Source organism: Chaetodon trifascialis, chromosome 15, assembly GCF_039877785.1.
Source record: "Chaetodon trifascialis isolate fChaTrf1 chromosome 15, fChaTrf1.hap1, whole genome shotgun sequence".
NCBI classification, from domain to species: Eukaryota; Metazoa; Chordata; class Actinopteri; order Chaetodontiformes; family Chaetodontidae; genus Chaetodon; species Chaetodon trifascialis.
The window spans coordinates 6,697,954-6,716,464 of record NC_092070.1 but is presented as its reverse complement, the minus strand read 5'-3'; the positions used below and the strand labels follow the sequence as shown (position 1 = coordinate 6,716,464).

At 42.2% G+C, this 18,511-nt stretch overlaps 1 protein-coding gene across 1 annotated transcript; it reads right to left on the bottom strand.

Annotated features, from left to right (window-relative positions):
* Positions 1–2,015: 2,015 nt before the first annotated feature.
* Positions 2,016–12,066, bottom strand: rad23aa (RAD23 homolog A, nucleotide excision repair protein a). Its single transcript, XM_070981792.1, has 9 exons — positions 11,826–12,066; positions 10,794–10,955; positions 10,426–10,628; positions 8,749–8,792; positions 7,418–7,545; positions 6,394–6,484; positions 3,941–4,071; positions 2,979–3,140; positions 2,016–2,820 (listed from the first exon to the last, which is right to left on the bottom strand). The coding sequence occupies exons 1-9, from the start codon at positions 11,889–11,891 to the stop codon at positions 2,707–2,709; spliced, it is 1,101 nt and encodes a 366-aa protein (XP_070837893.1). The 5' UTR covers positions 11,892–12,066; the 3' UTR covers positions 2,016–2,706.
* Positions 12,067–18,511: the final 6,445 nt, after the last annotated feature.

The following is an 18,511-nucleotide window of genomic DNA, read 5'->3' as shown; positions in this document are numbered from 1 at the left end:
TCACAGACGCACACTGAGCTGAAGAACCTCTGCAATCCGATCAGTTTCCACACATGGACACACCAAAACCAGGCCACTTAAGAAGCTTCAGAATGCAGTGATCCATAGTGGACCATCAGCTCATGTGCGCGCGCACACACACACACACACACACTGCGATGGTGAGGATGGACTGCATCTGCTCCCCAACGACAATCTGCTCTCATTGGCTGTTTTGTGTGTAGTCGAGCCTCAATATGCACAATGAAGCTTCAACTCTGTTCACTAAAACGTGTTTCCTTGCCATCAGTCAGGGGTGGGTTTAGAAAGCTTTGGGGTGGGGGCACTGTAGCCATTTAAAGAAGAGGGGCACATTATAAACTCGTACTCAAACTCTTGGCAATGATTAAGTGTACATCATTAAAAATGACAATGCCTACATGTACAAAATATTTGCCCTTTTTTCAATATTCCTAGGCTGTTTTAATGATGATGAAAATGAAGATTCCACCATTATGCCTGTTTACATGCAGCCGCACACACCAACTACTTGTTAGTATCCAAACATTTCTGGTGTTTGAAAGTAGGTGTTTCTCCTTCCAACTAGAAATGTGGGTTTTTCCTTTGTGCATGTGTTTCTACCTCAGACTTGCAAACTGCTGGTTATTTGGCTTGTGTACATGGCACAGAGCTGACCAGGCGAGAGGCCGCGCTTCACAAACTGCAGTAAAAACCTCAACTGAGACACATTCTGAAGGCACACGTCCAGAGAACGCTCCCAAAACCTGAAGAACATCAGAACATCTCACGTCTTAATCGGAAAATATTCCACTATTAAGGCCTGATTTGGAATGTGCAAAGAGAATATTTAAAATAATGCTGGAACATTAGTGTGCGTGCAAACAGAGCCAGTGTTTAGTCAGCACAGTAAATACATGACTGAATAATGCGCCCCTCTGGTCCTACCTCTGCTAGACTAACTGCAGCACCAGCCGTACAGTGGAGGGCAGAGTGCCAGAAGATTTAGACGACAGGGAAATTAACTTTGCGTAATTTTCTTTTATTCAGAATTTAATTTAAGCTTCATTAGAACTCAGGTGCAATCAAATCGAATGGTTTAAGTTTCTGACTGCAGTTTCCCCCGGTGGAGAAGATTAAAAACTGAAGATGGATCTGGTTCCCAGTTAGTTCCCTGAAGTTTTTCTGGATGTCTGGCCAAAAAAAAAAAAAAAAAAGCTTTTCTCGACATCCTTGACATGTTAGTACAATGTATGATGGTCGTCACCATATGACTGTGTAACGTCGTTTATTCTTGATGCATCTGGACCTGTTAAGAATTGACGTGAGGAAAACAGAAGCCGGTGCATGATCCCGATGACTCAATCACACGTGACACTGTTAAAACCCCAGGCGGTACACAGATTGATGTGCAAATTCATTTGCATATAACACCTAAGAACATAAGAGTGAGGGCATTTAATCATTTTGGTTATGTATTGAACTCGTCTTCCCACATACCGTGGGTCAAATCCTGGCAAACTACAGAGACATACAAGAGTGTGGGCTGTGTTGATGAACGGGTCCCTCTTTTTAGATGGAAATATTTTCCATATATGCTGATCAGCTGCTTCTCCTAAACACTGACACTGACAAGATTTTTACTGAGTGAGACGGTCAAACTACTTGGCCAGTGGCTGCTCCACTTCCTCCCTCTACTGGTGTGTTTTTAAATCCTAATAGCACATATTACGTTGCACAGTAGCTTTTTATGGGTAGTGTTAATTAGCACCAGAAGCTATCAGCATAGACAAGATAGTTGCATGTGTGAGTAAATTAAACAGGCTGGCACAGCAGGGACTCTGATTGGCTGCCGTCTGTGCAGCCTCTGTGGAAGGACAGGTGAGGGTGGTACAAAGTGAACAGAATAACCAGGTACTTATTTGTCACTTTAGTTCCCATTCCCCCCCCCCCCCCCCCCCAAACAGACTGACAGACCCCAGAAACATCATGTCAGACACATACAAAGGGCAGCACAGTCCAGTCTATCTCTGCAAGTTTCATTCTTGGATGTACGTACATGAGGCTTACAGAGGTACATACAAGCAGTTACACACACTGATAATGTTGAAGTGCAGTGAGGAGAATGTGCTTCCATACAATCCCACTACAGCATTAACGAACTTAGAGAATGCAAATTGATTACTTTTTCAGCTTAACTGTAACTTAACTGCATCCATCTGCACAGGCACACAGACATGTACTCACACACAAGCACTCACTCTTCATCGCAAACCCTTCAGCCCTGCCCCCCGCCCCCCTCCACCCTCCCTAATGTTCACAAAGCGCGTCTAAAATCAAATTATAGATCTCCCCTAGACAAACCCCACACATTCCATTGGAATTCACGTGGATTTTATCATTCTTCCACACTTTTTCACCCCGACCGCTGACAAGCCAAGTCTGACCTTCCTGCACACAGCCTCCACTTTGTGTACTTTTTGTGTTTAACCCCACCGTAACCTAACCCACCCCGTCTCCCCTCCCCTCCCCTCCCCTTCCCACCGCCACCCCCGCCCACACCCCCCTGCTGGCTCTCCCCTCTCCTCCCCTCCTGTTGGGTTGAGCTGAGGTTGGTAGCTGTACAGTAAATTGGGGGTGCAGTCTTTATGCTGAGCTGAAGAGGGGAGGGGTAGGAGGGAGGAGCAGGAAGGCAGTGATCTCTGCTGTTCAGTCATCTTCCAGTCCCTGGTTGAGGAGAAAGTTGGCTGCCAGGTTCTCGTTCTTCTCACAGGCAAAGTAGGCCTGGATCACCAGAGCCTCAGGGAAACCCAACGCTTTTAACTGTGAGGACGAGTAAATGGACAGAAAGGAGGTGGAAAAAAGAGGAAGGAGACGCAAAAGAAGACTTTTAAAAACAGCACTTGTAACATTTCACTCCAAATTCAACAAGAGAAAAACCATGTTTGCATTATTTACTCTCCATTCTTCATGACACTCACCCTTTCGATGGCTTCCTTCTCCTGAGGTGTAACCTGGATATAGTTGACAGGTGCGCCCTCCTCCCCTGCTGCCCCCATCTCTCCAACATCTGACGCCTCTCCCCCCTCTCCCACTGGCTCGTTCAACATCTGGATGAACAGCTCCTGATGCAGACTGATTTGCTGGGGGACGACACACAGACGTGAAGGAAGGGGTCGTGATTATCAGACATGTAACGGTGCTCAGATCCATCAATCGAAGAACTTGCAAACAAAACCGGGGACTGACATAACCCACGGCCCGGGGCCAATAAAGGTTTACGCAGGGAAGGTTGATCTGATAATGCCAACATGATTATACACCTGTTCTTTCTGCCTGTAGCGACTGCTGCTCTGGCACTCAGCTGTTTTTTTTATATGAAATTTGTTTTCAGCAAGAAAACACATCGACCACATCTGTTTTAGTTGCCCACTGCTCAGTAACTGCATTGAGCAAAGGCTAACGCTAGCTGACACCAACCATTACTGCAGCTGGCTGTCTCGTGTGGAGTGCTGAAGTTATCAGACATCCAGTCCTTGATAACTGAAAAACATCTTGAAAAAGAGAGGTCAGATCAGGTCAAGAGGACTAGAACGTGACCAGAAATGTGACTTCATGGACTCTGACTGAACACACAGATTGTCTGATTTATTGTTCTTCTCCTCTCCAAATTCAAGGGCTGCCCCACCATTGAAGTTAATGTTTGCATCAGGCTCGGACACATAAACAACAGCTTTAACAACAACAACAACGACAACAGTGTGGACCAAAGGGGAAAAAATTATAAGTCAGGCAATAAAAATTAAATCCAAATGCAGCCTGGCTTGCCTTGTGGACATTACACAGAGAAGACCAACGGGACTGTTAATGAAAACAAACACTACAGCTCATCTGTGAGTTTCTCTCTTGCGTTCTCAGCGTGCGAGTGAGTGCAGACTGTTACCTGTAGAAGCTGAGGGTTCTCCCTGCCTAGTTGCTGGAGGAGAGCTGGTAGCAGAGCAGGGTTCTGCTGGATGGCCTGTCTCATGTGCAGAAACTGGGGCTGGGTCCGCAGGAATGCAAGTGGGTTCTCTCCTGATGACATCCAACAATGACAACCATGAGCAAGAAGGCAGACTTAATTATATTTTCTGCCATTTCACACTGACGATCCATGGCCAGACTGAGCTAAATGTGTGTTTCCTGTGCATCCACGCCTGCCTTGTGGCTCCACTAGTGCTATCTATAAAGGACATGTGTTCCCACCAGCAGTAAACAACTTACCTGAAAAATGTCATCACTTACTCAATCAGAATGAGCAATAACACAAATTTCCTAATTAGGTAAGAGTACAAGTTAATAGTTACTTTACTTACACTCTAAGGTTCCAAATTAGAACCAAGATGCACTAAAGACACATGATCACTACCCACTGCCGCGGTCCTAAGCAGTCCTGCGGCCCAAATCATGTGACCTTGTGAGGCAGCTGGACTGCTACATCGTGCTGCCTGCCCTGAATGTATAGCAGAAACACTAAAGCAGCTTTCTCTCATGAACTCTGGACAATGTAGTCCATGTGAGACCTGTTGTCACTGACTGGAAACAGTCTGTTTGGTTTAGGCAAGGTGCGGCCCCCGAGTAGAGCGTGCAGGAGGAAGACAAGGAGGAGGATCCATCCATAAAGAGGACTGTTTTTACGTTGATATCAGTACTGCATGTATTTGGACGTGTCCACAATGTCGGCAAAACAGTTGAAAGCAACATACAGGCAATCAGAAAAGAGTATGAAGCAGCTACACTCTGCAGTGTCATCAACACGCCCACTCGCTCGCTGTGCAGCAGGGCGGCAGCACACACACTGTGGATGACAGTGTGTAAATACAGCGAAAGGGATAGCTCCCGCAGTGGAAGCGGTGCTGCCAAATCTCTACCAGTGGACACATTTCAACCACCGCATGGTATTTACCGTCATACTGCCCAGCCCTGCTTGCTACATTCGATCAGTTTTTGTGGGGCCCCTTTTTGCTTGTCTGGTGCGCACACATAGGTCCTGCCAATGGTTTCACCTAGAGGCAGCAGTGATGCCCCAAGAAACACAGCAAACATGGATAAACATGTAAACATACATGTAACAATGCTGGATTTAAAATACTCTGAAACATCGCTTTTCCAAATGTTTTATGGGGAAGGAAATGGAACCAATATTTGTTAGTCCTCAAGGATGCACACGATGCATTTTGTTGAATGTGATCATTCATGTAAGAATACATCTTGTTTACAAGGAAAGTCCACACTACACCTTAAACAAGCTGCCAGCCTGCTGTTTGGACACATTTACTGACCATCAGCGGTTAGCTTCACATTAACCCCAGTAACCACACGTAGCGCTCCAGACTACCATACAGTGAAGCTTCTGGATCAACCAGGGACCAGCTAGCCAATTAAGAAGACATAACACGCAATCAAGAATATTTAAGATTTATGAGACGTGGCCAAAACAACACTGATGTTAGTCCTCCTACCCAACTCCCACTAAGACAGAAAAACAAGCCCATCATCCTCAATGATGAACAACAGAAAAAGCTCATTTTTAAGACGGCCTGTGGTATTAGTTGGCATCATAACCCTGCAAGCCTCTTAAACAGGGATGGCGGACACCATCAGCGTGTCAGTTCAAACACTCATCATTGCCGATTTCCCACAAGCAAATACTTAATAGACTGCTGACACTGATGATTACAAGTCCAAGTGACTTTGTTTCTTTAATCCAAAACAAGACATTAATGTCTACAGGGCATATATTTGTATGTACATGGATATTTTTAATGATGATCTAGCTGATATGATGGACAGGGACTGCGCCTTACACCCATATGTTCCTCTGTGGAAATCTTTTTGATGTCACTACATTTACTACTATCTCCTCTTCTTGATGTTTTTCTTTTCAGTTATTGCCTTGTTTGAATATCATAATTTTTATTTCTCTTTCTTTCCTCATAAATAAAATGCCTTTATCCACTTCACGGGAGGCCACAAGTCTTCACAGAGTGATGAAATTTCAAGGAAGATGGAGGCAACTAACAAGCCTAACAACAATGGCCGCAGTAGAAAAACATTCAGTGAGTAATGAGTCACATGAGTCATTGCCTGCGAGTGAAGCTATGACATTTTTTTTTATTCTAATTACTTGTTAATGTGTCTTGTGTCGAACGGCCTCCCAAAAATAAGCTTGACAGGACAATCCGGATTTCTGACAACGGTTATATGAGTCATCTTTCAGTGTTCATTTTGATACATGGACACTAACCCCACCATGATTAATACTACACCAGTACAGTTATTTACACCGCAGGGAGAGGCAGGCACATAAAAGTTGACTGCATGTATTTTTGGACCAAAGTGAGTTGCATGCCTCACCCTCTGCTAGAGATGCCGGGGCTTCTGTGGGTCCAGATTGGGGGGCCTGCGCTGGGGGATGACTCTCCTGGACTGGGCTGCTGGGAATACGCTGGAAACACAACAATATGACTGTCAATCACACACACTAACACACATTTCCATGCTGCTGAGAGGGCCATGGAAGTTAGGTAACTGATCATTTGGTACAACTCAATACATTTACTTTGAATACACTTGATATTTTATTTGGTGTGGCCCTGCAAAGACTGTCCATCGTAATGGACAACTGCCTCAAAAAGAGTTCAGTATTCTCAACATAACATGCACTCGAGTTGTCAGTTCATTAGATGCACGAGCCAGAACTAAAGCCAGCTAATAAGCATTATCAGCCTTATCATTGAGAGTAGACAGGCATATCAGAAACACCTCGCAGTATATGAATTTTTGTCAGTAGGAAGAATGAGGTGTGCTTGATGTCATGTCGCACGCAGCATGTGTTACCATTCATTAGTTACACTAAAACTACATTAGGAAGCAGAGTGGCTCACACTGATCAGCATCACGTTCATCAGTTTGTTCAGCCAAGTTAGCAATCTTATTCCCAAAATGTGACTTTTCCACAGTAAAATCAGTGGGCAAACAAAGCTGAGTAGTGGCAGCTAACGCTTGGGGAAATTTAAGATGAAGTGTGTTGGAGAGAGAAGAATTTAGGTTATGTCTAGTATTTCTATGGAGGGAATTACAGGTGGACAGTGGATATGATGGGCAGTAGGCACAGTTCTAATTTATAGAGCATATTTGAAAAATGATTAATTGCTGTACCATACCAAAGAGCTGAACCATATTTGTACAAAACAACAATTTGCCAAGAAGGGAAAGACCTGTTAGTCTGAGGTCAATAATGGATGACTGATAGTCATATCATGTGCTTTTCAGATGGTGTGTGTGTGTGTGTGTGTGTGTGTGTGTGTGTGTGTGTGTGTGTGTGTGTGTGTGTGTGTGTGTGTGTGTGTGTGTGTGTGTGTGTGAGAGGGAGACTCACAGTGAGAAGGTACTCCACAGCTCTGTGGGGGTTGTTGAAACTGGCCCGTAGTGCAGCCACCACTCTCTCCCTTTCATAGCCCATAGACATGATCTCTGTCAACATGGTCTCATATTCGGCTCCAGTCACTGACAACACGCACATACAGACGGCCCAGTTATTAACTCTACATATGTTGTTTATTTGCAAATTTACACCTTCATGCATGAAGCCCAACAGGAAGGGAAAAACATCACCAGAAGCTGCTTTTCTACTTATTACTCATGTAAGAAGTACTGACCTTGCAAGTCCCCAAAACACTTTCTTAAATAAAACATTTAGTTTACAATTCTGAAAAATTAAAACTTTAAATTCTCAAAAAAAAAAAAAAAAAAAAAAAATCAGTCGTTTGATCTCCGCCTGCTCACTTGATAGGTGAATACTTTCCACTGTGTATTTACATTTATTGATATGGCACTTTTGTCCTGAGTGAGAAGCTATTGTGTCTTGCTCCTTTGTGGAAGTCAGGCAGCGTCAGCGGAGAGAAGAGGCATATGTTGACGCAGTAGTTTTCATTAATGATTTGAACAATCCTTTCGCAGTGACTGTGGGTTGACACTGTAGCCATGTGAGCCTGACTGTACCTGAGGTCTCCTATGAAGGAGCAAGTTGCAGATATATGGAACTGAATATTCATAGTAGATTTTCAGAGCGCTCCTGTAATCATGCGACATGCTGCAGAAATCTCCCAGGCTAAACAACTCCTTAGTTTTCACTTTCAGGGTTTATATAATTACAGAAATAGACCTAAGCCTTAAATCACCACTGAGGGATGCCCGTCTCTTTGCAAAACATCAATAACCAATAAAAAAAAAGGTAATAAACAACTAAATCTAAACGTTAAATCACACAAAGTATACAGCAGCTGGGTAATAGAGGCACATACAATATGGGCTTTAACAGCAGCGTGACTCTTAAATTCCCAGAGTATGTACACAATCTATGAATGGACTAAATGGGAATCCCCTTTGCTCTTTGCAGCACCACAATAAGGGAAGGCTTACTTTTGTCACAGCCTAAATATAGGAACAGTAAGTATTGCACTGCAGCCTGTAAAGTCCCTGACTAACAGCAGCAACCGCAACTGGCACAGAAAGTATAGTCTAAGTTATATAAAAGTGACATACTGATGTAAAATTAGCCAACTAATACCACTGTCAACCATCTGAAATTGTACAATTTACAACTGAAAGTGAGAAAATCCCCAAACTACTGCACTGAGAGTGTTACAGCTGCACAGGCTGTTGTACAACATGTAATACAAGTCTGGCAGGAAGCCATCTGTTACCTACCAAGTGCTGAGGACGCATCCAGGCCTTGACCCCCGCCACTGGAGCTGCAAAACATAAAGGTGAAGAGGAAAATCAGACAACCTACACAACTATTACTGTGACTGCAAAGTGAAGAGCAAAGCAGCAGACAATGTTGACAACTGCATTTAGAAATTCAGTGTCCATTCCAAGAAGTTCAATAAATAATATGCTACATTACAGACTGGAGGCTATAATTGAATCCTAACCACTGAAAAACGCATGTTCCATATATCCAGCATATAGGTCGACAGACTGTTTTTCTCCACTCTGTCAGAATGCATTTGGGTGAGGGAACCAGCCCGTTTGGTCAGCCCCAACATCTGTACAACAAAGCAGAGATGCACTGATCGATTGGCCATGATCAGTGTCAGACATATCCAATTCTCTGCCGGTCAAATTTACAAGTCTAGTAATTAGCTTAATTCTACCAGGAAAATCTGCAGCACTCTCGCTCGATGCTGAAAAAAGTTGTTGTCTCCACTAGTCGCTTGGACACAAAAACATGGGAAAATAGGCTCCATAAACAGATAATATGCATCCGGAAATTCTCTTGTTTGGACAGGACATTGAAGTCTTCCAGGATGTGTGGTCCAGCACAAACGGGAAACTCTGCACTGCACACATTACTTTCATTGATTGAAAATGAAATGTTGGGCAAGTTGAAACGAGCAAATAATTTTTAATGTGTAGGTGTATAGATCTTGTTGCACCCGTTTTACTTTGGGAGAGAAAACGTGTTGGATAACGTGGGACATACTGCAATTAATTTACAGCTGGATTTCATTTACAAAAAAGGTGCGTCCAGTAACTTGGATCACTTTATTTTGAGATTTGTTTGAGAAACCTGGTGCAGTTTGGGAGAAAATATTAAAATTATTAATAGTCAGTGTTTTATTATGATCATACAATTGTATTTGACATTAACGAAAAATTACTAAAACATTTGAATATGATGTCAATTATAGTTCTTAAACAGAAAATAGGAATCGGCAGGTCAGACTTAAAAAAAAGAAAAACTGAAATTGGCCAAGAAAACTGCAATCGCTGCAACTTTACTACAGAATCAAAGAAAAAGGATATGATAATGGATATTAGAGATCAGACTACTCTTCCCAATGACATCAAACAACACAGTCTTTACCTTAAAGATGTTCATGATGTAGCGAGTAAAGCAGACCATTTAATGTAAACATCCTAACTAACAGAATATCTAAAACTATTTAAGAACTATTTTAAAATGGAAAGTTTTTTTTTTTAAAGTTAAATTACTACTTTTTATTCAAACTTCTTCTAATATTTAGTGTTAACTGCTATGCAGTTTTCCAGTTATGTTAATGACCAACTGTTCAAAAGTCACTTTTAACAATTAAGGATTGAAAACTACATGAGTAATAGCTCATTCATCTACAGACAAACATATCACGCTGTTGGTGTTTCTGTCAAAAAAAAATCATAATTTACTTCTTTTAAATACTAACATGAAAAAAACACTACTTTACGACAACTTAGACGACTATATCAGAATTGTATGGGGTACGAAACCTACATACTCATATAAATATCAATTGTGACATGTGTTTGTGTTTTTCCAGTGCTACTTCCCAACTCTCTGCACCATGTCAAGAACACATAACATATATAATTGATAGGTTCTACCTGGCTGGTTGCTGTGGTTCTGTGGCTGCGGCACTTGGCTCCTCTTTGGCCTCCTCGGAGGGGATGGGGGTAGCTGCTGGGGTTGGGGCTGGGGCTGAGGCTGGGGTTGCGGCTGGGACAGCTGTTGACGTGGAGCCAGAGTCCTGTACAGGGGGCTTGGGGGCTTCTGAGGCTGGAGGCGAGGCGGCAGCTGCAGGCTTAGCCTTTGCCAGTTCAAAAGAAAGTACGGTCAGACCAGCAGCTTGATAGTTAAACATTAAAATTAATTAATCTAATTGTTGACAATAGATTAGCTCAGAAATTTTAATTAAAACACCACAACACTATAAAACCCCATGTCACCATGAAGTATCACAATAAGATCTCACCTTGGACACCATCACTACAACAAAATTCTTCTCATCAATTTTGTAGTCTTTAATAGGTGTGTCATCTTGCAGGATTTTTCCAGCGTATATCAGCTTCTGCCCCGATACAGGAAAGTTGTCTTTTCCTCTTTCTGCTTCTATCTTCTCTTTCAAGGCCTTCACCTGATAAAAAAGAGACAAATCATTATCCAAAACCATCAGCATGCAAACAATTAACAACGATTTCATTTCTACACAGTAATATGATGGAATCAGATGATCTCTGCCCTTCAAATCAGAGGACCTCAGTATTCTACCAAGCCTCTATTAACTGAAATAAAATTGGATGGACCAGTATCAGTGCCATTACAGGCAGGGGCGCATCCTAGCTGACTTGCAAAAGTAGGGAGTTTTTCATTGATATTCAGAGTATCACACAGCATGACAGTGCTTACTATAAAAAGCTAAAAGCGAAAAGTTAACTTGATGATATGTCAGAAGCAAACTGAGTAACACAATCTAACGTCCGCTAAACTCTGGCCTTGCTCGCTGCATGTTAAAAATGTGAACATGCTAACAAACTTAGCCAGCCTCTGGGACCGTTACAAATACCGCTAATCGTAATTGGCAGTGTCATAAGCGTTAGCATTAGCAATCATAGAAGGCATCTCTGGTTCATCACAGAAGTTACGACCTTACATACTATACCACATCAGATATTAGTGTAAAGCAGTAGCAGCAAAGCAACCACGACACAAACTTGAAACCATGACAAATGCGTTCGCAGTCGCGTCCCGATGACTTACTGTCGGGCTGTCCAGCTAGCTAACTGGCTAACATTTACTAGTGAGGTTTCGGGTTGTTTAGCAACCGTTTCATGCAGGTTGACCAAACTCGTAGCGCTTGTTGTTAACAGAGACCCTTTGCCGAAACTACAAATGTTCTTTAATTGGAGTTATCCCTTAACTGTTGGGTCTACGCGTAAAGTTTAAACATATGTACCGCAGCTAGTCATGTTAGCTAAAGTTAGCAAGTTAGCTAATAGCCACTCACCGTTTGCTCGGGGTCTATCTCAATCTGAATAGTCTGCTGTTGCAGTGTTTTAAGCGTGATTTGCATGGTAGCGGCGGCTGACGTCGTGTCAGATGTGCTTCAAATGGAAAAATAGTTGCTCGCTAAAGCACTTAATTTGTTCTTAAAGTTAGCGTTTCTGGTAAGATAACAACTAGCCGAGAAATGTGTGTATCCATGAGCACTCAGCAAATCGCCATCTTTGGTGACCAGTTGGTGTAGCGGCGAGAAAAGCTCCACTGGAAGGGACGAGATCTCGTGCTGCGCTGCGCGGCTGTGGCAGCGACACGCGAGGATTTTCACGAGACTGATCTGATTTTAAATATCTACAAATTCACTTTGAATATTCTCAATATCCAACAAGGATAATAATTCAAGGTATGTGTAGTTACAGCTTGATAAGAATATGACCGATACGAATAATGATTCAGCAGATCTCCGAATATCTACAATCAAATATCCTTTAAATCATCATTTATTAGATTTTTTTTTTTTTTTTTTAGAAATATTGCATCCTATACAGGCTATCTACACTTCATTTATCACTAGTTAGAGCAGACATTACATGTCTCTGAATGCATTTTGACTTGTACAAAGACATTCTTAAAGAATAAACCATTAAGTCACATTGATAATATGTCTCACATTGTGATCCATATCCATCCTGTCTTTCTGCCAAAGGAATAACATGATGGACTGGAAGGACTGAAACAACCTTGTTCCGCATATGGCTGCAGAGCTGTCTGAATTTGTTAAGTCATGGACAGAGAAGCAGTGCTGTCTGTTTTTGTTTGCAAGTCAAAAGAATATTTACAGCAGAAAATAGGGCAAATGAATTCGAGGCTATTCCTGTGTCCAAACACCTTACATAGTATATGATCTGTTGTTTTCTTTAGTGAGATAGGTCCTGCAACAGGTGTTATCAATCGCCTGTTTAGGCTGGGTGGAGCTATGACGTGTTGTCACAAAACGCTATGAACCAATAGGATTGACAAGGTAAGCTGTCCCGCCCAAACAGGTGCAGCACAGTTAAGGGTACAGTGAAGGAGGCCAGTGTGTACAAAGGTGTGTAACAGTTTAAATCAGTTTTTTGTTTACAGAGGTTTTTCATTTAACTGATCTACAAATCATTTACTATTTATTTACATTCACTATTTTCATTTACTAACTTTGACAAAGCAACTAGTTTACTTGTACCTAAATGAACTCTTCACAAAGGTTCCTAGAAAGGCCTCTCCTTGATCCACTGTGACTGGCATGGTACCTCATTTGTACATCACTCTGGATAAAACCGTCTGCCAAATGAATAAATATAAATGTAAATTTCAGTGCATGTTAGGGGCTGCTTTGATATTACATAACGATGCAGGATGTTAGTCACGGATACACCATTCCAAAACCATACGTGATCAAGTGAGCACTGTGTTGACATTTCAGACGTGTATAAAATGTTATGATTCTGTGTTATCACAGGCAGGTGTCATATCTCATACCTGTGACTTACACATCTCTTAAAGGTGAAGCACTGCGCTGAATTTGTTGCAAAAAGTAGTGTACTGACTATGGACATGACATTTCTTTTGCTCCACTGTGGGATTTTCTGAGGGCACAACATAGTACAAACATGTGCACTTCAAATTCAGACCCTTAAATAAAGTAAAGGAATGTACATTTAGCGCCTGAAGGAGTGATTTCAGAGCCCTGAGGGAGGAAGAGCTGCAGTATGATGACCACAACCTACTGCTTCAAAGATGTCTGTATTCAGGTGGCACATACTAAAAGAATAGTTCAACGTTGTTTGCTTTCTTGCTGAGAGAGGTGGGGAAGATCAATGCCACTCTCATACCTGTCTGTTAAATATATGCCTGCAGCCGGTTAGCTTAGCTGAGCACAAAGAGTGGAGACGGGGAAACGTCTAGACGGGCTGTGTTTCAAAGGTCACAACATGTTGTTTGTTTAATGATGTGTTAGGGTGATTAGGTGTGTTAGGAGAGAGAATCACATTGTTCCACTTTCCCAAATCCTGTTCGTTTTTAACACTAAGCTGTCAGCTTCAACACAATCACTGTGATTCTTACCTGTCTTAGATTGAATGACAGCACCAGATCTCCTGCAAAACTTATGGGATCTTGTAATGGAAAGAAAATTCTCAGAATAAAACAAAAAATCTATTTAAATATGTCCCAAACAGCAATGTAAGACTGAGGCCTCTTTAGCTGTGCTTGTAACATCATGTACAGGAAAATTTCAGCAGATGATGGAGAGAAGACATTGTTAGATTGCTCGTATTGATCACCCTGCAAACATTGTGCTTCATCATCCTCACTGAGCGGTGGAGGAAGTACTCAGACCTTTTACTGAAGTAGAAGTAACAATAATACAGTGTACAGGTACTGTGTTGCGAGTAAAAGTCCTGCATTCAAAATCATTATCATCAAAATGTGTTTAAAGTACAAAAATAAAAGTAATTATTTTACAGGATGGTCCATTTCAGAATCAAATATATGATATTGCTGGATCATAATATTTATGCATTAATGTGAACCTCATTTTAATGTTGCAGCTGCTTGAAAGTGGGGCTTGTTTTAATTGGTTTATACTGCCAGGTACTGTAGCTGCACCTATAATATTGATTAATGTTTTCCATTAATAATCTGAATATGCAAAGTAGCAAGTAACTAATGCTGTGAAATAAATGGAGTAAAAAGTACAATATTTGCCTTCAAAATTTACTGGAGAAGAAATATAAAATAGTATAAAATGGAAATAGTCATGTCAAGTACAAGTACTTAAGTACTGTACTTAGCTACTTTCCACCAATATGTAATGGACATTTTTAACTGGCTCTTGAAATTCATGGTTCTTTGTGGGTGTTACCAAGAAAACATACACATCTGGAAGGAATCTGTCCTCGTAGCATCCAGCTGTCACATGCACATGATATGTGCAGTTCTCTGAAGCAGTCAGCAGGGGGCAGAGTTTGACTACTCACGGACAGACAGCACTGCAGAGAGCAGCACAGAGCATGGCTGAGAGAGAGGGAGAGGAGACAGCCAGAAAGAACAAGTGAGACATTTTGAAATAATGAAAACCAATATGTCACTGGTTGTGTTTGTTTGGGATGATGCTTTATTTGTTTAACTGGATCTGTTAGGAGAGCGGAGAGCACTGGCAACAGGCAAACGGGTGGATGGATAGGTGAATGAGTTCGCTTGCTCAAATTTATGCGGCTGCTCCGGTTGAGAGACACAGACAGGGAATAAAATGAAGCTCTGGCCCTTTACATGTTGCACATGTATGCTTATCATTGAAATCCTCATATCCATACATGTGCACTGTGACAGGAGCTGTGTGAGTGTGCAGTAATCTGATTTAACCCATCAAAATAATAGCCTGTGTGATTTATTTTTGCCATTTTATGTTTGAGAAAATCCTCAAATTACACGTGCACACACACACACACACACACACACACACACACACACACACACACACACACACACACACACACACACACACACACACACATTCAATTGCACATGCACTGCACCAGTTCTGACCACCAGTCAAACCTCCCAGCAAGAATTGCAACATAAATATTTTACCAGAGCACCCCCTGATCCATCGCTCAGTGCCAAGTTTGGCAGGGTCTCTTTCTCATTTCTCGGCCTCTTTTCTCTTCCTCTCTCCTCCTCGCTTTTCCTCTCCTCCAGATTTTTTTCTTCCACACCTCCACTTGGTCATTTTTGTTTCTTCCTCATTTTCTTCACCGTCTGATATTATCTTTTTTTTTCGGTGGACCATCCTTTTTTTGTTAATTGGTGTGAAATCTGGTAAAAGGGGAGAGCGGCACATGGGAGAAGAGGTAGAGAAAGGCCAAAAAGAAAGTGAAGAAGAAATGAGAGACAGAGAGGAAGGAATACTAATGGAAGATTGTCAGAAAGTGGAAGGGGATGAAGGGAGGCAGGGAAATAGGAAGAGATTGCGGAAGAAGAACGAGAGACAGGGCATCTCTATGTGTGTGTGTGTGAGAGAGAGAGAGAGAGAGAGAGGGGACGGTGCCCTAAATGTGTGTTCATCTGGGTTAATTCTCCAGGACAGAACTATTAAAGATTAACAACAAACCACCATGTTTTATTGAGACAAGCTGTATTCATGGGCATATGGCTCTGAACACAGACCTACTTACGCTGTCTGTGTTTGTCTGCAGGCTTTTATTTTGTCCAGACAAAAAGACCACCTTTTCTGAAAAGCCCTGTCGTGACTGTAGGCATGGCTTTTTGCTGCAGTACTGCAATGCTGCAGTTGTACCTCATTTATGTTGGCCTCACTTAAGGCCCTATCTAATGCATGTCCACATTTGACTGTATGGCTATGATGTTGCTGTGCACACACTCAGTACCAAATGACAGATTTGGAGTGTGGGAAAATTAAAAAAAAAAAAAAAAATTAAAAAAAAACATGCTGGGACATTTTAGCTTACCTGTTGCTTAGTTATGTGTCTGATCCCAGCACTTTGCCACAGATAGTGGATTATCTAGCAATATTCATTTATTACAAGAGGTGTTAAGTGCACTGGGTCTTCAAGCTGAACGATACTAAGTCACCACTCATATTGACAGAATCAGTAGCTTTTAGCAGAAGAGAAGCCAAAAGTCACATAAAAATGATGATGTGATGATTCTGCTGCAAATAGGTGGCTGCTGAGCTATTAAAGTCTGACATTCTGAAAGTCCTCCTGTTTGCTTTCTTGCTGAGTGACAGATTGATAAACCTCTCTTGTCCTTACAGTGAATATGAAGCTTCAGCCAGCAGCCGATTAGCTTAGCTTTGTATAGCAACTGGAAACATAAGGACGCAGCTAACCTGGCTCTCACCTACCAGCAGCTTTTTGATTTTCTTTCAGCTGCTCCCTGTTGGGGGTCGCCACAGTGGATTATCTGTGAGACCAGGCTCTACCCAGCCCAGCAGGAATGCATATTTGATTTTGCACAGGATGCCCTTATTTACCACCCCTCCCCATTTATCATAGGAATGCATTGGTTTAGCCAAGAACTCTTCGATGTGTGGACAAGAGGAGGTGGGGATCGAACCACCAACCCATCCACCCTCTGATCAGTAAATAACCCGCTCTATCACCTGAGCCACAGCCGGCCCACCTACTCTCGCTACTGTAATAAAGTCAATTCTTTTGCACCTCTATTCACTGAGCTCCTGAACTCACCCTCCAGAGAACATCAACAAACAGTGTTGCCTAGCTACAGTGTGTGTGTGTGTGTGTGTGTGTGTGTGTGTGTGTGTGTGTGTGTGTGTGTGTGTGTGTGTGTGTGTGTGTGTGTGTGTGTGTGTGTGTAAAAATGGTGCAGGCTAGCTGTTTGCATTAAATTAATATCTGTGTTAGTGGGTGCAGACACCCTGGTCTGCCTTGTACATTACCCTATAAGAAGGCTACTGAGGAAGGCTGCTGTATATTTCAGTGAAGCTGACTCAGAGTACGTTTTAACTGACTCTCTCTAAACTGACAATGCTTACACTTATGTCCAGTAAGTGTGTTAAACTCTTTCCATTCCCGTTTGTTTCTTTAATCTGAACAAAAACCAAAGTATGCAAACAGCATGCTGTGGTTCTGCAGGGGTTATATGCCAGAGTATTTCCCAGAGTCTCATCATGAGACTCCAGCGGAGACTCCTCTCCAAGCAAAGTGTTTCCAGGCCCTGCTTCTACTCCTTATGCTAAGCTAAGCTAACCAGTGTAAAAAGGACAGGTGGTGGTTTTACACAGGATTATGTGACAGACTGTTTTAAACAGTGATGCGTCTGATCGCTGGTGTACATGCTGCAGTGGCTTTGAATGGTGATGTGATCGCTTAGCTTAGGGAAAAAAAGATAATGAGTGACTATAAATCTTTGAACTAAACCAAATGAAGCAATTCTGATAAGCAAAGTAATTTAGAATTTCCACCTCTGACCACCATAAGAATATCCTTCAGTTGCACCTTCTTCATTGTTGTTATTGTGTGACTAGTTAGTCCTTAGTTAATCCTTAGAAAAAAAGAGCTGACATGCTTTGGCTCGTTTCAGAGAAGCTAAACCTTCGGGGATGATTTCCACTCTCCCAAAAAGCTTCTGAGAACTGCTACATTTTTTTTTCCCATTGCCATTTTCTGAGCATCTCCCAATTGTTTGTCTGTTTAAAAATAACAGTGGTAGCTGGGAACTGTGAACAAACCCTGATTCTCCACCAGAGACTCACACTGATGCCAGATCCGTGTTGGAACTTTAAGGCTTTCATATATCACCGAATGCGATCTGCACAGATACAATAAATCGCTTCATGGGCAAAAAAGTGTCCAAAATAATTTTTAATTGGGGTGTAGCTGGCAGAGGAACTACCGGTTGTGTCACTCCTCCTCCTCCTCTCCGTTGTCTCTCTGTCCTCTGAGAGAAATCCTTCTATTCTTCTACACGAACACCCCCACATCACTGTATCATCTGCATAGCCATGATATGTCACACTGCTCTGTGTGTTTGTGTTTGTGTGTGTGTGTGTGTGTGTGTGTGTGTGTGTGACGGTGCTGTCACCAGTGCAATGAGTGAGTCATGTATGCAACCCACAGGGATTCTTGTTAATATGAGGCTTTTGAGACCCATAAGGCCTTCACTCTTCAG

Coding starts and splice junctions, on each gene's coding strand:
- rad23aa (XM_070981792.1), bottom strand. CDS start 11,891: ATGCAAATCACGCTTAAAACACTGCAACAGCAGACTATTCAGATTGAG. Junction 7,546..8,748: donor GGATGCGTCCTCAGCACTTG/GTAGGTAACAGA, acceptor GCGTGTTGTCAG/TGACTGGAGCCGAATATGAG. Junction 2,821..2,978: donor AGAAGGAAGCCATCGAAAGG/GTGAGTGTCATG, acceptor TCGTCCTCACAG/TTAAAAGCGTTGGGTTTCCC.